This window comes from Terrapene carolina, unplaced genomic scaffold, assembly GCF_002925995.2.
Source record: "Terrapene carolina triunguis isolate 2854851 unplaced genomic scaffold, T_m_triunguis-2.0 Scaffold96, whole genome shotgun sequence".
Classification (NCBI taxonomy): domain Eukaryota; kingdom Metazoa; phylum Chordata; order Testudines; family Emydidae; genus Terrapene; species Terrapene triunguis.
In genome coordinates this window covers 41,237,500-41,256,951 of record NW_020664447.1, presented here as the reverse complement: position 1 = coordinate 41,256,951, position 19,452 = coordinate 41,237,500, and the positions used below count along the sequence as shown (strand labels likewise).

At 46.9% G+C, this 19,452-nt stretch overlaps 1 protein-coding gene across 2 annotated transcripts in view; it reads left to right on the top strand.

The window, feature by feature from the left end:
• Positions 1-477: 477 nt before the first annotated feature.
• TYRO3 (TYRO3 protein tyrosine kinase) overlaps positions 478-19,452 on the top strand; it is a 53,946-nt gene continuing 34,971 nt past the window's right edge. Inside the window, exons 1-5 of one of the 2 annotated variants that reach the window (XM_024197431.2) lie at positions 478-738; positions 5,004-5,187; positions 9,581-9,681; positions 14,494-14,664; positions 17,917-18,003. In XM_024197431.2, coding sequence (XP_024053199.1) covers positions 645-738; positions 5,004-5,187; positions 9,581-9,681; positions 14,494-14,664; positions 17,917-18,003 — 637 coding nt within the window. In that variant the 5' untranslated portion in view covers positions 478-644. The remainder of the gene's footprint in view (positions 739-5,003; positions 5,188-9,580; positions 9,682-14,493; positions 14,665-17,916; positions 18,004-19,452) is intronic. The other variant, XM_024197432.2, reaches the window with a different exon arrangement.

Sequence of the window (19,452 nt, the reverse complement as noted above, 5' to 3'; positions counted from 1 at the left end):
GGAAATTCCTGGGGGAGACACTGACTCTGCAGATCTGTTATTTTCCACTTTATTAAAAGTTCAGGAAGCTTGGATAATAAATAGATTCTATAAATATTCATGAGGAGTGATGTCATAGGTAGGTGTGAGGGGAGCGGGGGGTGCAAACCAGCTCTGTGACTGCCTGACAGCGCCATTTCCTGGAGGAAGAACAGGAATAAGAAGAGCCGAAGGAATTAGCAGCAGCAACAAGAGCAGAGGGTGCCCAGAGCGAGAGAAGCAGCCGTGGCTGCGGGGACTCCATGCAGCCCGAGGCCAGCAGAGGGAGACCGCCCTGCCTGGCATTCCCTCTCGTGTAGAGTGACCCGCTCTGGGAGGAGGGAGGAAAAAGCGATCGGGATTTTGGGGGCTTCCTGAAACTTCCCCTACACACTCCTCCTCCCCGGGCTGGCGCGAGGCAGCAGCAGGGCCCGCTCCCGCCGAGCGAGCCCAGGGGAAGCGGCGTGAGAAGTTTGCACTGCAGCCTCCCCTGGGAGCTTCTTGGGAAAGGCACCTCTTTGGGGAGGGGGGGGTTCCTTCCTCCTCCTCCTCCTCCTCTCGGAGCAAGAAGCAGCCGCCAGCGTGGAGCTGGGGGGGATGCTGCTGACGATGAAGATGCGGGAGAGATGGAGATGAAGCAGAGCATGGGGATCCCGGGGCTCCTGTTGCTGCTGCTGGGACTGTGGGCGCTGGCGCTCCGGGACGCCGCTGCTGAAGCAGGTAAGGCTGCAGGGGCACAGGAGGGAGAATTGCCGCTCGCCCCGGGGAGGAGGCTGAGCGCCGACCCTGGCAGGCTCTGTAAGGGGCTGGTCTTCCGAGGGGTAGCGTGGAAACGTTTGGCCCAGCGGCTCTCGGCTGCTTTGCTATTGAACCTGACGCCCGGCCAGCGGCGGTTGGCTTTTGCCCTGATTGTCAATTTCGTACTGATCGGAGCGCTGGGTCAGCCCCACCTCAGAGGTGTGTAAAGCTCCTGCTGACACTGCACTGCCTCCACGCCTGGGTCCGGACTGCGCGCAGGAGACGGGGCGGGGAAGGGGTTCCCCGGGGGGCTCCCTTTCTAGACCTGTCCACAGCACTTGACGGAGTCCTTCTAGTCTTGAGTGTATTGCTCAGATCCTCACCTACTTCCTAATCAGCTGGAGCTGAGGCAAGTTACACTCCGCTGGAGAACACTATATTTTATGGGGGAGAAGAGGGAAGGTGACGATTAGCTTTTTGGAGGGCTGTGGTCTCCCTGCGCAATCTATGATTGTGAGTTGCTCCGCATGAATTGTTTTCATCGAACTATTTTTTTTAAACGTAGCTTCTTTTTTATTGTTGCCCAATTGCCCGTAAATAGGTCTTGATTTTGACGAATTTAGTTGCTATTTTCAACGGCATAACACTTTTTGTGAACAATTTTTAGTATATGTTCTCCAAATGGTTGGGATGCACCATTTGCTCTTTGCACCATGTGATTGGTCACCCAACTGGCATGGTAATGTTTCTGTCCCCTGATGAGATGACTTGGGCCATAAAGAGTGCTTAAAGTGAGGATCCTCAATCCATATTTAGGCACCTAAATAAGTGGCCTAATTTTCAAAAGTGATGCGCCACACCTCTGACAATGAGACCATTTATGGATTAGGCCATCTGTGCCTAAATGTTGGTTGAGGAGCCACAGTGGGCAGCTACATTTGAAAATGTTGCCCTCAAGTTTTCTATCTCCCACACACAATTTCCTTTGTAGTGGAGGTTGACTTCAATGGGACCTGCTGATCGCTCAGCTCTTTTGAAATTCAGGTTGCTTATTTATGTGCCTGTATTTGGGGAGGGTCTAAGTATACATAATCCTGCCTCAGTGTATTTGTGGGACTAGATAACCTCTTGAGATCCCTTCCAGTCCTACATTTCTATGGATTAAGGAGCCTAACTTTAGGCATCCATATTTGAAAATCTTGTCCATAAGCTTTAAAAACATAAAGACGTCCCCTTTCTGTTTGTGAATTATCCACCAATGTTTGACTATGTGTGACTAATAACAAGAGCTTTCCAAAATGGTGAAGAGAGCACTTCTAGTGCAAATGCTTGTGGGAATACTGATTCAACACTCATATTTATGAACCTTATGCTTGCTGTGAATATTCTTGTGAATAAGACCTAGATGGTGGCAAATAAATAGAGTCCTGAATATCATTTAAGTGAGTCAGTGGGAATGTTTGCAAATGTATTGTTCCTGTATTTGCAGAGTTCAAATTGCTATATAGGAAGGCCAGGTGATAATCCATTTTTACATGGCTTTTGTTTGTTTTCCTTCTAGCCTACATTTTCCTAGTTTCACCTACAAGTAGACATACAAAGGTTTGATTTTCTAGCCTAATCCTTCCACATACACGTTTCCTATTGACTTCACTGGGAATTTAGGTCTCAATCCTACATTTAGATCCACATGGGTGGAGCACTGTTGGTTTCAAGGGTTTGCCTTGTAGATTTTGATTGCTAGATTGGGGACCTCAGGCATCAAAGGAATGGAAGGTCTTTTTGCCTTAGTAGGTAAAAGTCTGCAGTTATCTGTTTCTCCCTCCACTCCAAAAACAACTTCAAAAAACTTCTGTCAGTAGTAATCAAAAGGTACAGAGATGATAAGTTAACAAGTAAAATACACTGTGCACAGAGACAACTGGTGCACTCATTTGTTGTCACTTCTGCCTGACAGGCAGTATGAAGTTAATATGATTTCGTTTCCTAATCAGTTATGAATCTTTACTTCTACAGTCATCATATTTTGAAAAAAAATAGCTAGTTTTTATTTCCTGCACTGGTAAAAATGGAGAGTGGGAGAGTAGGAGGAGGAATACTGGGAAGTAAACATTAATCTTAACCTCTCAGATGTACAAAAAGTCCAAGCCAACCTGTGTGCACCATTCCCTTCTCTTCAGAAAAAGGTGCTGCAGCTAAACTGCATCTTATGGATGACAGAAATGTGTATCTGTTAAAAATCCCCATGTTATTTTCCCTTTCCTTTCAGTTCAGCTCTACTTGTAGATTACACAGAAGTGCTGTTGAAAATAGCCAAATAGATATAGTTAGCACTGTCCTTTAATTTCTTGCATAATCAGTTTGGCTGGGAACTGAAACCTTTAAAGGCCTTCCAGATATCTTGTTGTGTACATTGTGATTAATCCTTTCGGCAAAGCAGACTGTAGCAAACTAAGTCATTTGCTGTTTCAGTAAGGCACCTATTATGAAAGAGTGTCTGCCAATTTGTGTGTGCATTTGGATACCTGGCTACATTTAGGCTTATATAAAACAGATGGATGTATTGTGAAATGTTAATGCTCTGTTTCAATATTCTGCATGGTGAGAAGGAGGATGCTTTCTGGGATGCACTGGGACGTGTAATTCATGCCATTTTCACATTAAGTAATCTGAGGTTAGATCATCCTCACTCAGTTAGGTGATTAATTCCTTTGCCCAACCAAAGCTGCATCTAAAATTAAATGATCACTTTACTAGTTTCAGTGCTCTTAGTAAATTTGCTACTAAATTAACAGTTGCTAAAACACAGCTTAAAATACACAAAATACTTTTCTGATATCACTATGCCATGGAAGCATTTGCCACTTTTACCAGTGGGATGCCATGTAATGGCAAACGGGAAATGGGGCACCAGACTATTTCTGTATTCAAATGCAATTCATGCTATGAAAAAGTTTGAGAACCAGCATGGCTGCATGCTTAATTAAGGGCAATCTTGGCTTCACTGTGTTTTTCTATCAGGGTGTGGTGGACTGGAATGTCATCTGGTGATAGAGCTGACTGCACGTGAGCAGAGATAGGGTCATAATTCTGCACGGCTGGTCAAGGGCAATATAGTGGTGGACAGGTTAACCTTTCTCTGAAGGATCTGGTATAGGCCACTACCAGAGGTAGGATACCAGACTAGACTGAACCATTGGTCTATTCTAGTCTGCCAGTTCCTGTGCTAATGGAAAGGAAAAGGCTACTTTCCCCAGCAGGACTGAATACTTTACCTTTGTCTTCCACCTTTCTGCTTTATCCAACGTCTCCTTTACTCCCCTCATTCCTCATATACATACCCATCTTTTAAAAATGTACTTATCCAGTTGGTTTCTGTGTTTTTACAAGGTGACATATTCCACACATTCACTTCTCATTGAGGGGGGGTGCTTCCCACCCACATGCAACTGCGCTTTGGGCCAAACGCTGATCACTTTTACACCAATGTCAGTCACAGTAACTCCACTAATTTCAGCGGAGTTATTCCAGATTTACACTGATGTAACAGATCCAAATTAGGCCCTTTGTCTCTGTTCTGGAGATACACAGTGGCTGGCTGAAGTATTCTCCCACCACATACTATGGAAAAATGTGTTCTGGAAACAATTTTTTCCTCTGATAGGAATCCTTTAAAGTAGGCTTTACTTTCACTGGGTTTATAAATTGCATTGGCGCTTTTGTAATGCAGTGGAACACTGAGTAACCTGCTGTGATTGAGTCTAAAGTCCCAATTCTTTACAAATGCGTACAGTGGAACAGAAGTATGACTTATTAGTAGTATAGGAACATACCATAGCAGCTGAAAAGTGAGAGAGGACTTGGGGGCAACACGATACCGTTCTGAGGGAACACACACATCACCATTGTCCGAGCACTGCTGTGAAGAAGCTCACGGCATTCCTATCTAGCTGTAATGGGGCACTGCTGTGTGGAAGCTCATCCTGCTGCTATCCAAATTGGCACTGGCTTTGAAGAAGCCCTGTATAGATTAAGCCTCCGCCATTTTCAAGTAATTGGAATGTCAGTGTTCTCATCTTATAATCATGAAACAAACATAATAAGGCTCTGGCGAGGCAGTTAGAAAACTGTGCAGTGTGTTCTTGTACTGTATGTCCTTACAGACCACCAACCTAGATTAATTTGCTGTACTCCAACCCCCACTTCTTTTGGGGCTGGGGAGGAGGAGTATTTTTTTTTTTTTTTAGGTATGAAATTGACAGGATCTCCAATCAAATTAAAGGTGTCCCAGGGTCAGCCGGTGAAACTAAATTGCAGCCTCGAGGGAATGGAGGACCCAGAGATGTTGTGGATCAAGGATGGCGCGGTGGTGCAGAGTGTAGACCAGGTGTACATTCCAGTAGATGAAGAACACTGGATCAGTTTCCTCAGGTACAACAGCTGTGGAGGAGATAGACTATCATGGAAGCTACAGGGCCAAATTCTGCTGTCAGTTACCTCAGTGGAACCCCACTGACCACCATGTGATTATACCTTTGTACTTTGCCTGGGCATAACTGAGAGCGGAATTTGATCCACTGTGTTTAAGTCACTAAGGAAGGGTTGGATTGTAGCTGGGGGAATCTGACAAGGCTCCTAGATACTGTGGTGATGGGTGCTTTGGAAATGCCTGTGATAGATAGGTGACCAAGAGGTGAAAGGTATTGCTTATCCTATCAGCAGTTCTTTACGCCATCCAGTCCTGTGGAATCTATGCTGAAATTGTGAAGAGATATTTAGCTGTATTTCTGTCCTCTCCCTTTAAAAAGAAATTTAAAACTTTTCTCCCATTCTGTGTTGTATGCACACCTGAGTGATATCGTGGGTACAGAATGGCTCAAAGGATTATTAAAGGGGAGCAGAGACTCTCACTTTAAATCTCCAGTTCAAATCCAACCTCAGTCAGTTGTGTCTAATGGTCATTGCCATCTGAAGTCCCTTCAGTGGTCACAGAGATGGGTTAGTGATCTCAGCCCAGTTACCAGTAAATAGTTCTTCACCACCATAATTAGTAGCCTTGCTGTTAGTCTCAGCAGAGGACTGAATAGACCTGGAGACTGAATTACCTCATCAAATTCTTCCCGGGGGTCCAATTAGGCCATAGCTAAAGATCATTGCCAGGGTGGTCAGGGGAAGCTTTCGCTGGTTCTGTCCATGCTGTATCTGGATAATCAATAGGGGGCTCTCAGTCCAGCTCCTTTACCAGCACTGGAAAATGAACACAACAAAAACCAGCATGGTAGGATGCTTTTACCTTGTTTGTTCTAATAAGCTCTGCAGTGCAGCTGGAACCTTACATTCTGACCTGGATAAATAAGTTCTCTCTCTTACAATCGTTAATTCTCTTCCTCTCCCTCTCTCTGACTAAAAGGGTTAGGTGTCCTAATTAAAATTAGACTCCTGGGACCAGATTTCAATCCTGTTTGGAGAGGAGGATTTGTCACACACACCATCCCTTAGTCATTCCAGCACATTTACTCCAGCATTTATATCAGGCCTGCTCTTGTCAGAGGCCCAAAAAGCTGCCTGTAGAGCCAGTCTTTTATACGTTTTCTTCAGCAGGAGGTGGCCTTTCGTGTGTCCCGGGGGTAGTACTGGGTTAAGTAAGGGCCCACGCTCCATCTCAGACTCCTTTCTCCATGCATAAAGGGAGCTTGGTACAAACAGCGTGCTCTGAGAGAGAATGTACTTGGAACTGCCAGGCTCAGTCTAGCATCACCCATTCGCGAACACAGGCCTCCTCGCCTCCTTTGGATTAGCATATCTTGGGGTTTAATACCTGTCACTAATAGGGTTGCCAAGTGTCTAATCACACAAACTCAAACACCCTGCCCCTGCCCCAAGGCCCCGCCCCACTCACTCTATCCCCCCTCCCTCCGTTGCTCATTCTCCCCCACTCTCACTCACTTTCACTGGGCTGGGGCAGGGGATTGGGGTGCGGGAGGGAGTGCGGGCTCTGGGCTGGGGCTGAGGGGTTCCGAGTGTGGGAGGGGGCTCCAGGCTGAGCCTCGGGCAGGGGGTTGGGGTGCAGGAGAGGGTGCAGGGTCTGGGCTCTGGGAGGGAGTTTGGGTGCAGGAGGGGGCTCCGGGCTGGGACAGGGGATTGGGGTGCAGGAGGGGGTGCGGGCACTGGGAGGGAGATAGAGGTGCAGGCTCCAGGAGGGGGCTCAGGGCTGGGGCAGAGGGTTGAGGTGCAGGAGAGGGTGAGGGGTCTGGGAGGGAGTTTGGGTGCAGGAGGGGGCTCAGGGCTGGGGCAGGGGGCTGAGGTGTGGGAGGGGTGTGGGGTGCAGGCTGGGAGTTTGGGTGTTGGAGGGGACTCTGGGCTGGGACGGGGCTTGGGGTGTGGGAGGGGGTGAGGGGCGCAGTCTCCGGCTGGGCAGCACTTACCTTGGGCGGCTCCGAGTCGGCAGCGCAGTGGGGCTAAGGCAGGCACCCAGCCTGCCCTGGCCCCGCATCACTCCCAGAAGCGGCACGTCCCTGCAGCCCCTGGGGGTGGGGAGGAGGCAGGGGGCGCTGCCCCTGCCTGCATGCACTGCCCCCGCAGCTCCCATTGGCCACAGTTGCCGGCCAATGGGATCTGTGGAGTTGGCGCTCGGGGCCAGACTTTTAGCAGGCTAAAATCTCCCAGTTTGGCTTCAGTAGCCTCCGGGAGATAAAGCCCCATTCTGGGAGACTCACGGTGAAACCAGGAGGGTTGGCAACCCTAGACAAGTCCCTGGGATTTCATAGGTTCATTCAAAAGGGACCAGTAGATCATCTAGTCTGACTTCTTGTATAACAGGCCACCACATTTCACTCAGTTGCCCCTATGTTGAGTGAGCCCAATAGGCTAAAGCATTTCAGTTCTCAGGAGACTAAGCTGCTGTGTGCCACAAGCAGAGAACAGGAGAGACCAAGATGCCACCAATGCCCTTGCAATGGCAGGGAAGTGATTAGGTAGGATATGCCCAGAAGATCCCAGCAAGTGAACTATGCATCATGCTGCAGAGGCCGGCAAAACAAAACCCCCAAAGTCCCAATTAATCTGATCTAGGGGAAAATTCCTTCCCGACCCCAACCTGGCAATCAGCCTGACCCTGAGCATCTGAGCAAGACCCCTCCAGCCAGGCATCTAGACACAGGATTCTCTGTACCACTTCACAGCAGTCATCCACCCTGTCCAGTGTCCCATCTTCAGCTATGGTCAATCTCTGATGCTAAAAATCCCTCAAACAGAATACATCTAGCCAATTGTGCATTGGGGTGGGGGAGGGGGGAAACCTTCTTCCTGACCCCTGCAGTGAACTGTCTGAAACGTTGAAGCATGAGACTTGATTATAGATGAATAAGCTGCAATGAACCTTCCTCTGATAGGAAAAATCTGTGTGCAGTAATCCATCCTGCAGCACTGCATCATGTACCATCTCCATTATATACCCCCTCCCTGTACCCAGATTAAGGACTTTTTTGTCTCCCCACGCTCCCTTGTTCTCCTGGTCTGATCTCCATAGCCCTTTCTCACCCCTCATACTCCTCCACTGACAATAGCTCCACAGCATCAGAGCTGACTCTGGATGCTGGATCTAGATATGGCCATTTTCTTTTTCTGTTTCCTTCTTCCTCCTAAAGTGATCATTTCAACCACCCACTGTTTTATGACTTTCTCCTACAGTCACTGTGTTTCAGAACAAGCGGCTGGATGGGCAGGACAGCTGGTTTCATCTGAAGGTACAGCTCTGAAAATCAGGCTGTAGGGGGAGCATTTTGTGCATTTCAGCAAGCACTCTCCCCTTCCTCTCTTCCACCCTGCACATTCACCCCATCACCAAGACCAACTGTTGGCATAAAAAAAGGGAGCATCAGATCTGCTCGGGGTCCCTGCATGGCAGCAGATGCATGGCTGCAACATCACAAGGGTGCATTTTGCATTTGTATAATCAAAGGGCACTCTCACGTTCTCTGAGGTCTTTGGAACCTGAGACCCTGAAGCCTCAACTCCTGGAGCAAATTCTGCCCTATAACTGAGGGCAGAATTTCCCCCTTGAGATCTAAAACTCTGATACCACTTAGGCCCCAGTTCTGCCCTCACTTGCATGGGCCACCTCTCTTGGAAGTCAATGGGAGCTGCACCTGAGTGAGTAAGACCAGACATGGGCTCTCAGGGTCAGATCCTCAGCTGGTGTAAATCAGCATGGCTCCCCTGAAAACACTAGCCCTAGGTGGTTTGTAGTATGAACAGATCACTTAGCTAGAAGTGTTCCTCAGATAAGAACAATGCTGAGTAGGGACAGAGTGAAGGAGTGCCAATTCTGACCCATCCGTCGTTGTGTGAGGGTTTGTGCAATCAATCCTGTCCCTAACAAAAGCACAGCATTTGGATTCTCAGCAGGTGCGTGAATTGGAGCTGCTGGCTAGGGATGATTTAGTAGCTCAAGTAGACTCTCTGGAATCACAAGTTCAGAATCAAGTGGGTTAAGTAGCCCCTTTATATTTTCAAGATAGGTGAATTAAGTGCCATGCTGTTTCCTGTTTGTAGATATTTCAGATGAGAGCCTCTCTGCCTGTGTGGGTATTAAAAATCCCCCAACATCTTTCACAGAAGTAGGGCTTGACCCAAAGTATCTCTGTTCTCTATCCACTGTTGTGCTGCATGCTTTGTGTTGGTTAGCTACTGCCCTCCTCCCCAGAGGTGGCTACATATCAGTGGTGTTGTGTGTGTATCTAGTTTTCCTAGTGCTTTAGGATTCTGTGGGATGAAAGTTGCTTTATAAATGTAAAATATCAATATGGTTTTTCACTCTTTTCAGTTTGAAATCCGTTGAGCGGACGGATTCTGGGAAGTACTGGTGCCAGATTGAGAACAAGGGGAAGAAGGAAGAATCACAACAAGTGTGGCTCATAGTGGAAGGTAAGGAGGACGAGTGCTAGCTTCCCTTTAGCGCTCTCTCATGTTGGGATCACACTAGTAGGACTGGTCAGAGGAGATTGCGACAGGCTCGCCAGTCTTTTTACAGCTGGGGACAGTAGCAGGAACTGTAAAGTACCACAGTGAACTAATTAAGGTGCAGGCAGGAATAGGAAGTGATAGTGGCGGCAGCTGCACTGGAAGAGTGTGTATTAGTTCACGGGTTCTCAGTTTTTAATTCTGCAGACCAGGAAATAAGTGAAGGATCATCTCGTGGACAAAGGTCCCGTCCAACCTCCTAATCCCGCGTTGCTTGGGTCTTCAAATGACTCATTCTGCAGGTCACCAGGAAGAGCTCCACGGATCATTGCTTATCCACAGACCATAGTTTTAGTACCATTCTCTTAGTTCCATGAGAAGCACTTTCCTTTAGAATTTCCATGACCAGTGTTGCTTCAAACGGAAGCTTTTTTGGATTGGAGCAGAGTTTACTCAAGTTAAGTGTATAATCTTTGATGCATTTTGCACAGCAATCTGGCCTGGTAAATGTAAAGCTTCTACACATTTGTCCAATAGTTACCCAAGCCAGAGTGGATAGGTGGTGCCGTATAGCCTGCAGCCATACCTCCTTAGGCTATGATCATATTAGGTCTCAAGCATTAAGGCTGCTTAGTATTTGAACAGGAGATCTGCAAGAACAACCGGTTTCCACCAAGAAGTTGTACTCTTGGTTTAGCGGGTGGTACTCATCTCTCTAGGCCAGGGGTGCTGTGTTTTGGATGGAAATGTGAAACCAGGGTCCTAGTCATTCATAGTCATTAAAGCTTTCATAGCGGTCTTCACAATAATAGGGTGTTCATCCTGCTATCTGTCCTGACTCAATTCCAGTGTTTTGTCAATCTAACATTTCTTCTACAGCTTCAATTGGAGAAAAAATGTTATAGATAAAAATATCCACAATTGTGTAGTGTTGCTGGTTCACAACGGCTACCATGTTTCATTCCAGAGGTGGCTGCAGTAGAGTGGTGAATGTATGATCCCTATACATACAGTTTCCATGAGCTTTGACATCCTTCAGGAGAAAACACTACACAATATAGGTTATTAGAATTATCTAGCCTGGGTGAACTTGAATGAGTTCATATGCATTTATTTATCTAAAATCTAAGACAAAACCTCATAGTCTATATTCAGTCAGAAATCTTATTGCCTGTAGTGGGGATTTAGCCTAAATTAGGACTACAGGATTTGGCCTTTTGAGAAACTCTTTATCCAAGAATTTAAGAAAGCAAAATGACTTTGAAACTGGTTCCAGTTTAGAAAGCAGAGTCTGTCTTATGTAAAATACGACAATATGTGATACCTGGGGAGGTAACACAATAGGTACACTGTGGCTCTCACTGGCTCCTAACCGCTGTTACATGATCATACAGTAGCAACTTCCAGAGAAGCCTTTTTTCAATTTTGTCCAGCTAGGAGAGTGTGACCTTTCCTTTTGGACACAGATTTTGCCATCCCCATCCATTCATAACAACAGTAATGACTCTTGTAATTTCAAGATTTGACTACTGAAATGTGCTCTACACTGGGCTGCATCATAAATCAACCTGGAAACTGAAACTGCTGCAGAATGTGGCATCCATCTTTTTAAGCGGTGTATCTCACTAGAAGCATGCGTCACCAGTGCTCCAGGATCTGCACTGAGTCCTTATTGGTACCCGGGTAAAGTTTTAGTTGTTTTGGATCTATAAAGCTGAATGGTTTGGGACCCATGTATGTGAGTGCCCACCTTTCTCCTTGCACTTAGAGACTGTAATGATGGACAGCAGTATAAAACCCAAAGACGCAGTTGCAGTCAGCTGAGAGGCTGGTATGAGCTTGCTCCAAAGTCCTTTTAAAATCAATGGGAATCTTTCCACTGACTTTAATGGGCTTTGGATCAGACTGTGTGAGAGAGAGCTGACAGCAGAGTGGGTCTGTGTGAGGGGCCCTCGGCTGTGGAACGGACTCTCCCCATTGGTGTGAGATAGTCTGACTCTGTTGGCCTTCAGGACAGCTACAAGGCCCGTCTGTTCAGCCAGGCTTGTGGAGAGGGGCACAGTAAGGGCTGCTTTTTGTTTCATTTCTGGGACAGATATGGCAAGTTCCTGCAGTCTCTTTGGGAGATGTTAAGTTCAAGTGTCTTTGGAGTCCATTGTATTAAATGCAAAGGTTACATATTATTACAGTAGTGGCGCTGGATGATCAGAGGACTTTCTTGAATGAAGTGGAAGCCAAGAATGAACTTTTGGAACAATGCGTGTGAAGTGGATTTCCTGGGAAATATCATGGGGGAGGTGAATGCAAATTCCCGTGCTCCCCACTGTCTATGGTTATGCAAAACCCCAGGTCTTTAAAGCTATGTCCTGAGGAGAGATTGATTGTCTGCTGATTTATGTGATCCCAGGCCCAATCTGCCTAAAGGAGGAACTCCTATAGATTCATGGGTGCTTGTTCTTAGCTAACAGCTGTTATGGACTTGTAACCACAGAAAACCCCCTGTGTGGGTTTGGAGTACTGATCACCTATCAGAGCCTTGGTTGGAGTGGTTTCTAGTAAGCTTATTGGCTGGTGTGGAGATTCTTTTATTGTTTTAATGTTTCTCTGGAATGCTTTCACCTTAAGAATACGTGTGCTTGCTTAGAAAGGGCTGTGCAGTAATGTAATTGTGGGCAACTACAACTGTTTGTAGCCTCTGAGAAGGAAAAGCAGTCAGACTTGCTGGGGAATTCACAGTGCAGGCAGGGAGCTGTGCAGCCTGGAAAAACCCTGGTCAGGAGGGAGGGGGGGATACAGGAGCAGTTGCCCTGAACTGTGACAATTTCATCTTTGGCTAATTCTTTTCTGGTTTGTGGTTGAGTGCAGCTGTTATTTCAGCATTCTTATTGAACTGAATTTTTAATGTATGACAAAGGAACCTAGAACCTAGGCCAGGCACCTTTCATATGTATAAAAAATTTCAATGGATGCATCCAGAAATGTTGGCCACAGGATCTCTGGGCCTCAGTTTCTCCATCTGTAAAATGGGGCTAACATTGTCATTAAAAGCCACCTCAGAAGGTTGTGTTGAGGCTTAATCATTTCTGGTGGGTATGACATTCCAGGGTGCAATCCAGACCAGTGAGGGCCTGTGTCAGCCTTGCCCTGCAACCTAGGGTGCCTCACAATGCTTTGCTGCTCTAGCTTCCAACCTGGACTCCTCACAAACAGCATGCAGGTCACACCCTGAGTGTCTGTGTATAGCCACAGCCCTGGTCCAGCAGCTCTGACCCCAGCAGCCTTTCAGCAAACACCAGCCACACTCTGGCTTCCAGCAGCATTGGTTACTACTTGCACGGTGACGCCAACACACTCTTTGTCTCAGATCGTCCCCTAGAACAGTGGTCTCCAAACTTTTTTGATCGTGCAACCTGTCAGCAAAAATGTTTTGAGCACGCACCCCCTGCTGCGCCAGCTCTACCATTTTTGCCGAAGCGCAAAAAAAAAAAAAAACCCCCCCACCCCCCGCCCGACCTAACCAACCAAAAAAAAAAAACCGCTCCTCCTGCCGCGCACCCCCAAGGATTCTCTTGCACACCTCCTGGGATGCGCGCACTCCACTTTGGAGACCACTGCCCTAGAAACTTGTGTTCTGCACTGTCCAGCCCTCTCCTGGGCAGTCCAGATATATTAGGTCCGTTGCCCCATAAGGGGATCAACATACAACAATCTGCTGCCTTAAATGGAGTTACCCAAACAGTCCACAACACTGGATTAGTTTAATTAAAGAATAAAACAAGTTTAGTTAATTATAAAGAGAGAGGTTTTAAGTGAGGACAAGTAACAAGGCATTAAAGTCAGCCATGGCTGCAAGAAAAATAAAGATAAAACGCTTTCTAAACGTAACAAATTTGACTTGGTTCAAGGTGAAGTTTTCCCCCCATGTTTTCAATACATTGCTGACCAAACTCTCAGGCCAGGATCTGCTCTCAAAGTCCAACAGCTGCTTCTCTTGTCTTCTTAGGTGAACAGAGAAAGGTGGGTAGGGAGAGAGAACTTGGGGTGGTTTTGCAAATTATTTTTATAGCTCAGTCATCCTTTGAAAACATTTTCCTGAGCGTGACCTCTATTTAAAGTTCTTTCCAGCTGAAAGCAAGGAGACATGGAGCCTGACAGAGGAAGGGGGCTTCATGCTGTTTCTTTTCACCTATGCATACTGAAATACAGCTTTTCTTTGTCTTCTTCCCCCTCTCACTGTTGTTTACAGCTTATATGCAAATTGAGGTAAAGGCACATCCCTTTAAGACAGGCCTGCCTGATCAGTTCTACCGGAGCTACATGAGTTTGAACATGTGCCTTTAGCATCATACAGGGGAGATTTCTTAACTTTGCACATAATGTTGCTACATACATTTCACCATGAAATTATTTACCAGTGAGTAATTAGTTTTCAAGCAGTACCTCACAAGGCACATTTTGGCCAAAGATTATCATAGTACTGTAGTGTGTAGGGTGTGAATACAGGGGTGCATTCAGTCACAGGGGGACTTTCAAAAACATCTCAGGGAACAGGTGCTCAGGTCCTACTGACTTTCAGTGAGAGCTGGAGGCCTTAATGCCCTGAGGTGTTTTTGAAAATGTAACCCTGGCTGTTTGTGGAGTGCTCTGAGATCTCCAGGGGGTGGCTCGCTGCTCTATAAGCGCTAGGTATTAGTATTAATGGAAGAAAGTGGGAATGTCCTGGTGGAAGCAGAGGGAAACTCTCCTGCTACTACACCTTCATGTTTGCTTTTCTAGGTGTACCCTACTTTACTGTGGAGCCGGAAGATTTGTCTGTGTCCCCTAACGCCCCATTCCATATGGCCTGTGCTGCCGTTGGCCCTCCTGAGCCAGTGACAATTGTCTGGTGGATGGGAGACTCCAGAGTGGGGCTTCCAGACATCTCCCCCTCCATCCTAAATGTGTCAGGTAAGGCTGCCTCCAAGATTAACATCACCTCCAGTGCAAGGAGGGCGGGGGGAAGAGGACAAGAGAGCTCTTTTGCTGCCACGTGACAAGGCAGCGACCCCACTTCCCCCACTCCCATGTAGCCCTGCTGGACACTGGCCCACTCCCTCTCATCCCTGCAACCATGCTGCACGCTCCCCTCTACCCCAGCCATGCTAGACACCTTCCCAATTAACCTTTGTCACCCAGTTGCATTGTTGGGAAAATGTGGAGTGAATTGATTGCTGCTAAAGGTGGCAGACTGACAGCCTTGGAGACCAGAGTCTTCTGTCCTCCCCAGAACAGGCCCAGTGGGGACCGCTGTACCACAGGGCTCCCCCTTGGTGTGCATGAGCTCTGAGCTGGAGGGAAAAACTCTAGGGTGAAAGGGAAGTTTGGCCTTTCTGCTGAGATGGCCCACAAGGGGGTCCAACTAGGGTGACCAGACAGCAAATGTGAAAAATCGGGATGGGGGTGGGGGGTAATAGGAGCCTATATAAAAAAAAGACCCACAAATCAGGACTGTCCCTATAAAATCGGGACATCTGGTCACCCTGTCAACGGAGAAAAGAACATCTGTCCACTAGGAACTGGACTGCTACTATCCACTCTTCACATTGAGCACCAGCCAGCCATCAGAGAGAAACACTGTGTGATCAGCGCAGTCCTGGGCCAGATTTGAACGAGCACCTCACTGACAATAGGTTCTATGCACCAAATTTACCCCTGGTGAAATCCATTTAAATCAGTGCAGTTGCACTAGGGATTAATTTGGTTCTGTATGCCATTGACCAGGCCTTGGGCTATCCAAACCACCAGTCATATTAACCCTTCCATAGTGCCTAATTTATATGCAAATCAAAATAAGGGCTGCAATTCATGATGGTTTTCTCTGCTGCGCCCTCTCTTGGGTTGCTGTTTTGTGCTGTTCTGAGAAGGAAATGTAAATTCTCCTGGGTGGTATAATCTGTCAGTTGAAATGGAAGCAGGAGTGAGTGACAGACCATCAGGAAAGGAGAGAGGCCAAGGAAACAGTCTCTCTACACCCACGATCCCAATCTCATGGCACCTCACAGAGCTTTAATCTCTTAGGGAAAGTGACTTGGGGCCACAGCACAGGGCTGTCTAGTCCTCAGAACACCAAGGGTAGAGCAGTCTCCAGCCACATTCTTAGTGCATTCATTCATCACAAGTGGCCTCGTTCGCCCCTCCTCCCCCCAGACACGCACACACCAAGAGGCCAGCTTTTCCTGGTTTAGGGCAGCGTTGTTCTGTGTTATGCTGGAACGAGGTTGTTAACACTGGAGATCTAGCACCTTCTGTCCTTGTGGAGAGTCTCAGTGGAGGTAGCAAGCTGGCGTCTGCTCTCACCCTTGGGACACAGCTCCCCCTGCCAGGCAGAGCAGTGCTCCACTCCAAAGTACTGAGCAGTCTGGGAATTACTCATTTTTTTTTTTTTTTTTTTAAAACCATGAGGAAGCTTAAAAAAATAATCCTCTTGACTTGAAACCCAACTAGTGGTTACTTACAAAATTTAACTCCCCAGTGTCCTCTGGCCTTTGCCTGTTGGTCTTGCCTTTGAAACAGAAAATAGGTTTCCCTGTGTGAAGCTGTGTATGCTGACACCAGGTGGTCGGAGTTCCCAGGCATGTCAAAACAGCAGGTCGGTGGGGGCAGGAGGACATGCTTGTGTTGGCAGAAGAAAGTATCAAATCACTAAGGAAAATAATAATAAAGCAGTAACTAAAAAGCGAATGTCTTGAGATCCAAGTCAACAATCGGCCCCTGATTGAACAGGGAAAGGAGTGGTGGACTGGGAAAGCACAGCTGCCAAACCAGAGTGTGATGAGAACAGGAGTACTTGTGGCACCTTAGAGACTAACAAATTTATTAGAGCATAAGCTTTCGTGGGCTACAACCCACTTCTTCGGATGAGCTTGGTTCACAATCTTCTTCTGGGCAGGGACTGTTTCCCTCTATGTTGGGAAATTGCCTGCCATGTTTTGGGCACTGCTGCTGCAATCCAAATAATAACAATAATAATAGTGCCTGCTTTGTTGCTAGCTGGAATGTCTTTCGCTGTGGTTTGATGGGATCAGTGGAAGGTATTAAAATGTGTCATTCTCTCTATCACTCATTATAGTCTCTCCTTTCCTCCTCCGCCTCCTTTGCCATCCAACCTCCTTTTCAATCCCTGTCAGTTTCAGTCCTCGTGAAGATGAGTCAAGCACAGCGAGGGCAGGCACTATGCAAGCTACTTCACACAGCTTTGAGATGGCATCTCCATCCTAACTTGCACGCACAGCTGCTGCAGTAGTCATTGACCTCGCTTGAACAGAACCTTTAAAGCAGACTAGGGCCATGTGTAGCAAGGGCAAGTGCTGTATGCACTTCTCCAGGCAGCTTTGCCAATGCCTCTCAATCCTGATTAATCTGTAAGCATCAATCCCGGGCTTCCCCTGAGAAGCTTGCCAATAGTACTGCATTATATTTTGGGTTTGAGATGTGGACAAATGGTCATTGGGGACAAAGGGCCTAATCCTCCCTTGCCCTGTCCCTGGTGTAGTCATTTACCCCAGTGCAAAGGAGTGTAAAATGCCTCCATTCTGATTTAGTAGCATTTGACGTGCACTTTATCCTCATTTTGCACTGGGGTTAATGGTAACCTGCGGTGTAAGGCAAGGGACAATTAGGCCCTAAATTGACAGTACAAAACTCTGTTTACTCATGGCCCAAACTGGATTCCTACCCTAGCCTGAAGCTGATTATTATTTGGATTGTGATAGTGCCCCAGGGTCCTGATGAAGATCAGGGCCCCATTGTTCCAGGCATGGTCCTTGCCCCAAAGAGCTCCTGAACAGTGAGTGCCACAAACAGTAGGAGGCACTGGGTGGGGAAGAAGGCCGAGGTTAACAATAATGAGATGGCAACCGTGACAAGAGAGCTGCCAGCCTAGCGTTTTGATCGCCTTCTTCCCAAGGTCCCTCACTCTCCTTTGTTGTGCTGCAAAGTGCTGATATGGGCTTGTCTACATTCCTCTCCCTTTTATAATGAGCAATCAACACATTAATTACACTAAAATCCACCTGCTATTGGTTGGCCCCCAGCTTTGGCCCCAGTTGCACGTATAGTGTGAGCTGGATGTCAAACGTAACCATGATTTTGCTTGTGCTTGAAGCAGGACTCTACAGCAGTTTGTGTTGCTTTCTTTGTCTTGCCTTGGCTGATATCCAGGTATTAACCAGAGCACGGTTTTCTCCTGCGAAGCCCACAACGTAAAGGGATTGTCTTCTTCTCGGACAGCCACTGTTCGGATTAAAGGTGAGAGAGCCCCAGCGGAGAAGAATGGGGGGTGGGGGAGGAGGGAGGGGAAGCTGTTGCTGAGCTGCCTTAGAACCGAGCTGAGAGGAGCCCTCAGCAGATGGAACAACACGCTGTGCTGTAATGGCTGCGTGCTGCTTGATATGCAGGCCCATACCCCGGCAATGAAATTGGCAATTGAAAACAAACCGCAATTGGGTCAGGAATGGAAACATGATGTCAGATAACAGATTTTCCTCGTAAAGGGGAGAGTCAGGGCAGCAGAGTTGTTCACAAGAGATGTGGCTAGACGTAATCTAAAGTGTAAATGGGGAAATAGACCCTTTCCGGAGATAGATAGGTCTCTTTGGAGCTGAAGATGCCTTTTCCTCTTGTGCCAATGCACTGGCCTCTCATTAGATGCTGAAAAGAGAGAGGCCAAAGTCAGAGATCACCAGGGGCCATTAAAATCAACAGATTGACACTGATTTTATGGATTTCTGTGTTCTATACCCTTTAAAATCTCATTTAAAATAAATAATTTCTAACCCTTCTGTGAATATCTGTCATTCTGTGAATCCGTGAGCCCTTGTCATGTTTTCTTTTCAGACAGACTGAAATAATAGAGACCCAGGAGCGGCAGCTTTCCCCCTTCATCTTAGGTCCTGCCTGCCCTTGAGTTTTTGGTTGTGTTTGAACATGTGTTAACTGCACGATTGTAAATTCTAGTATAGACATGTCACAAAGATTTGTTCCAGGCTGCAGCCCAAAGTTGAATGCAACTAAGAGCAAATGTTTGTGTCTATACTAGAATTTACGATTGTCGCAGTTAATGTGTTAAAATACCCCTTTAAATCCAACTATAGACCATATCCTTCGTGGGGTGTGTTTTTCTTTATGTTGACACTTGTATCTGCAAGATACAGGCCAAGAATGCAACACTTTGTTCTGTTGTGATTTATGACTGACTTAGAAAGCATTTAGTGTTGTCAGCCTAAGGCTTGTCTACATGGGGAAATTAACTGGAATAGCTAGTGCAGAATAGGTATTCCACAATAGCTCTTCTGGAACAACTCCCCCGTTGGACACTTGGATTCCAGAATAATAGTGCCTTTTTCCTACGTAGCTCACTCCACAAAGCTATTGTGCTATAAATTCACCTCCTATTTTCATCTGAAATAACTTTCAAGTTGTAGACAATCCATAAATAAAAAAATATACTTTAAAAAAAAGTTGACATACATCTTTAACGGGAAATTACACCTCTACCCCGATATAACGCTGTCCTCAGGAGCCAAAAAATCTTACTGCGTTATAGGTGAAACTGCGTTATATTGAACTTGCTTTGATCCGCCGGAGTGCGCAGCCCCGCTTCCCCCCCCCCCCCCCCCCGGAGCACTGCTTTACCGCATTATATCCGAATTCGTGTTATATCGGGTCGCGTTATATTGGGGTAGAGGTGTACCATGT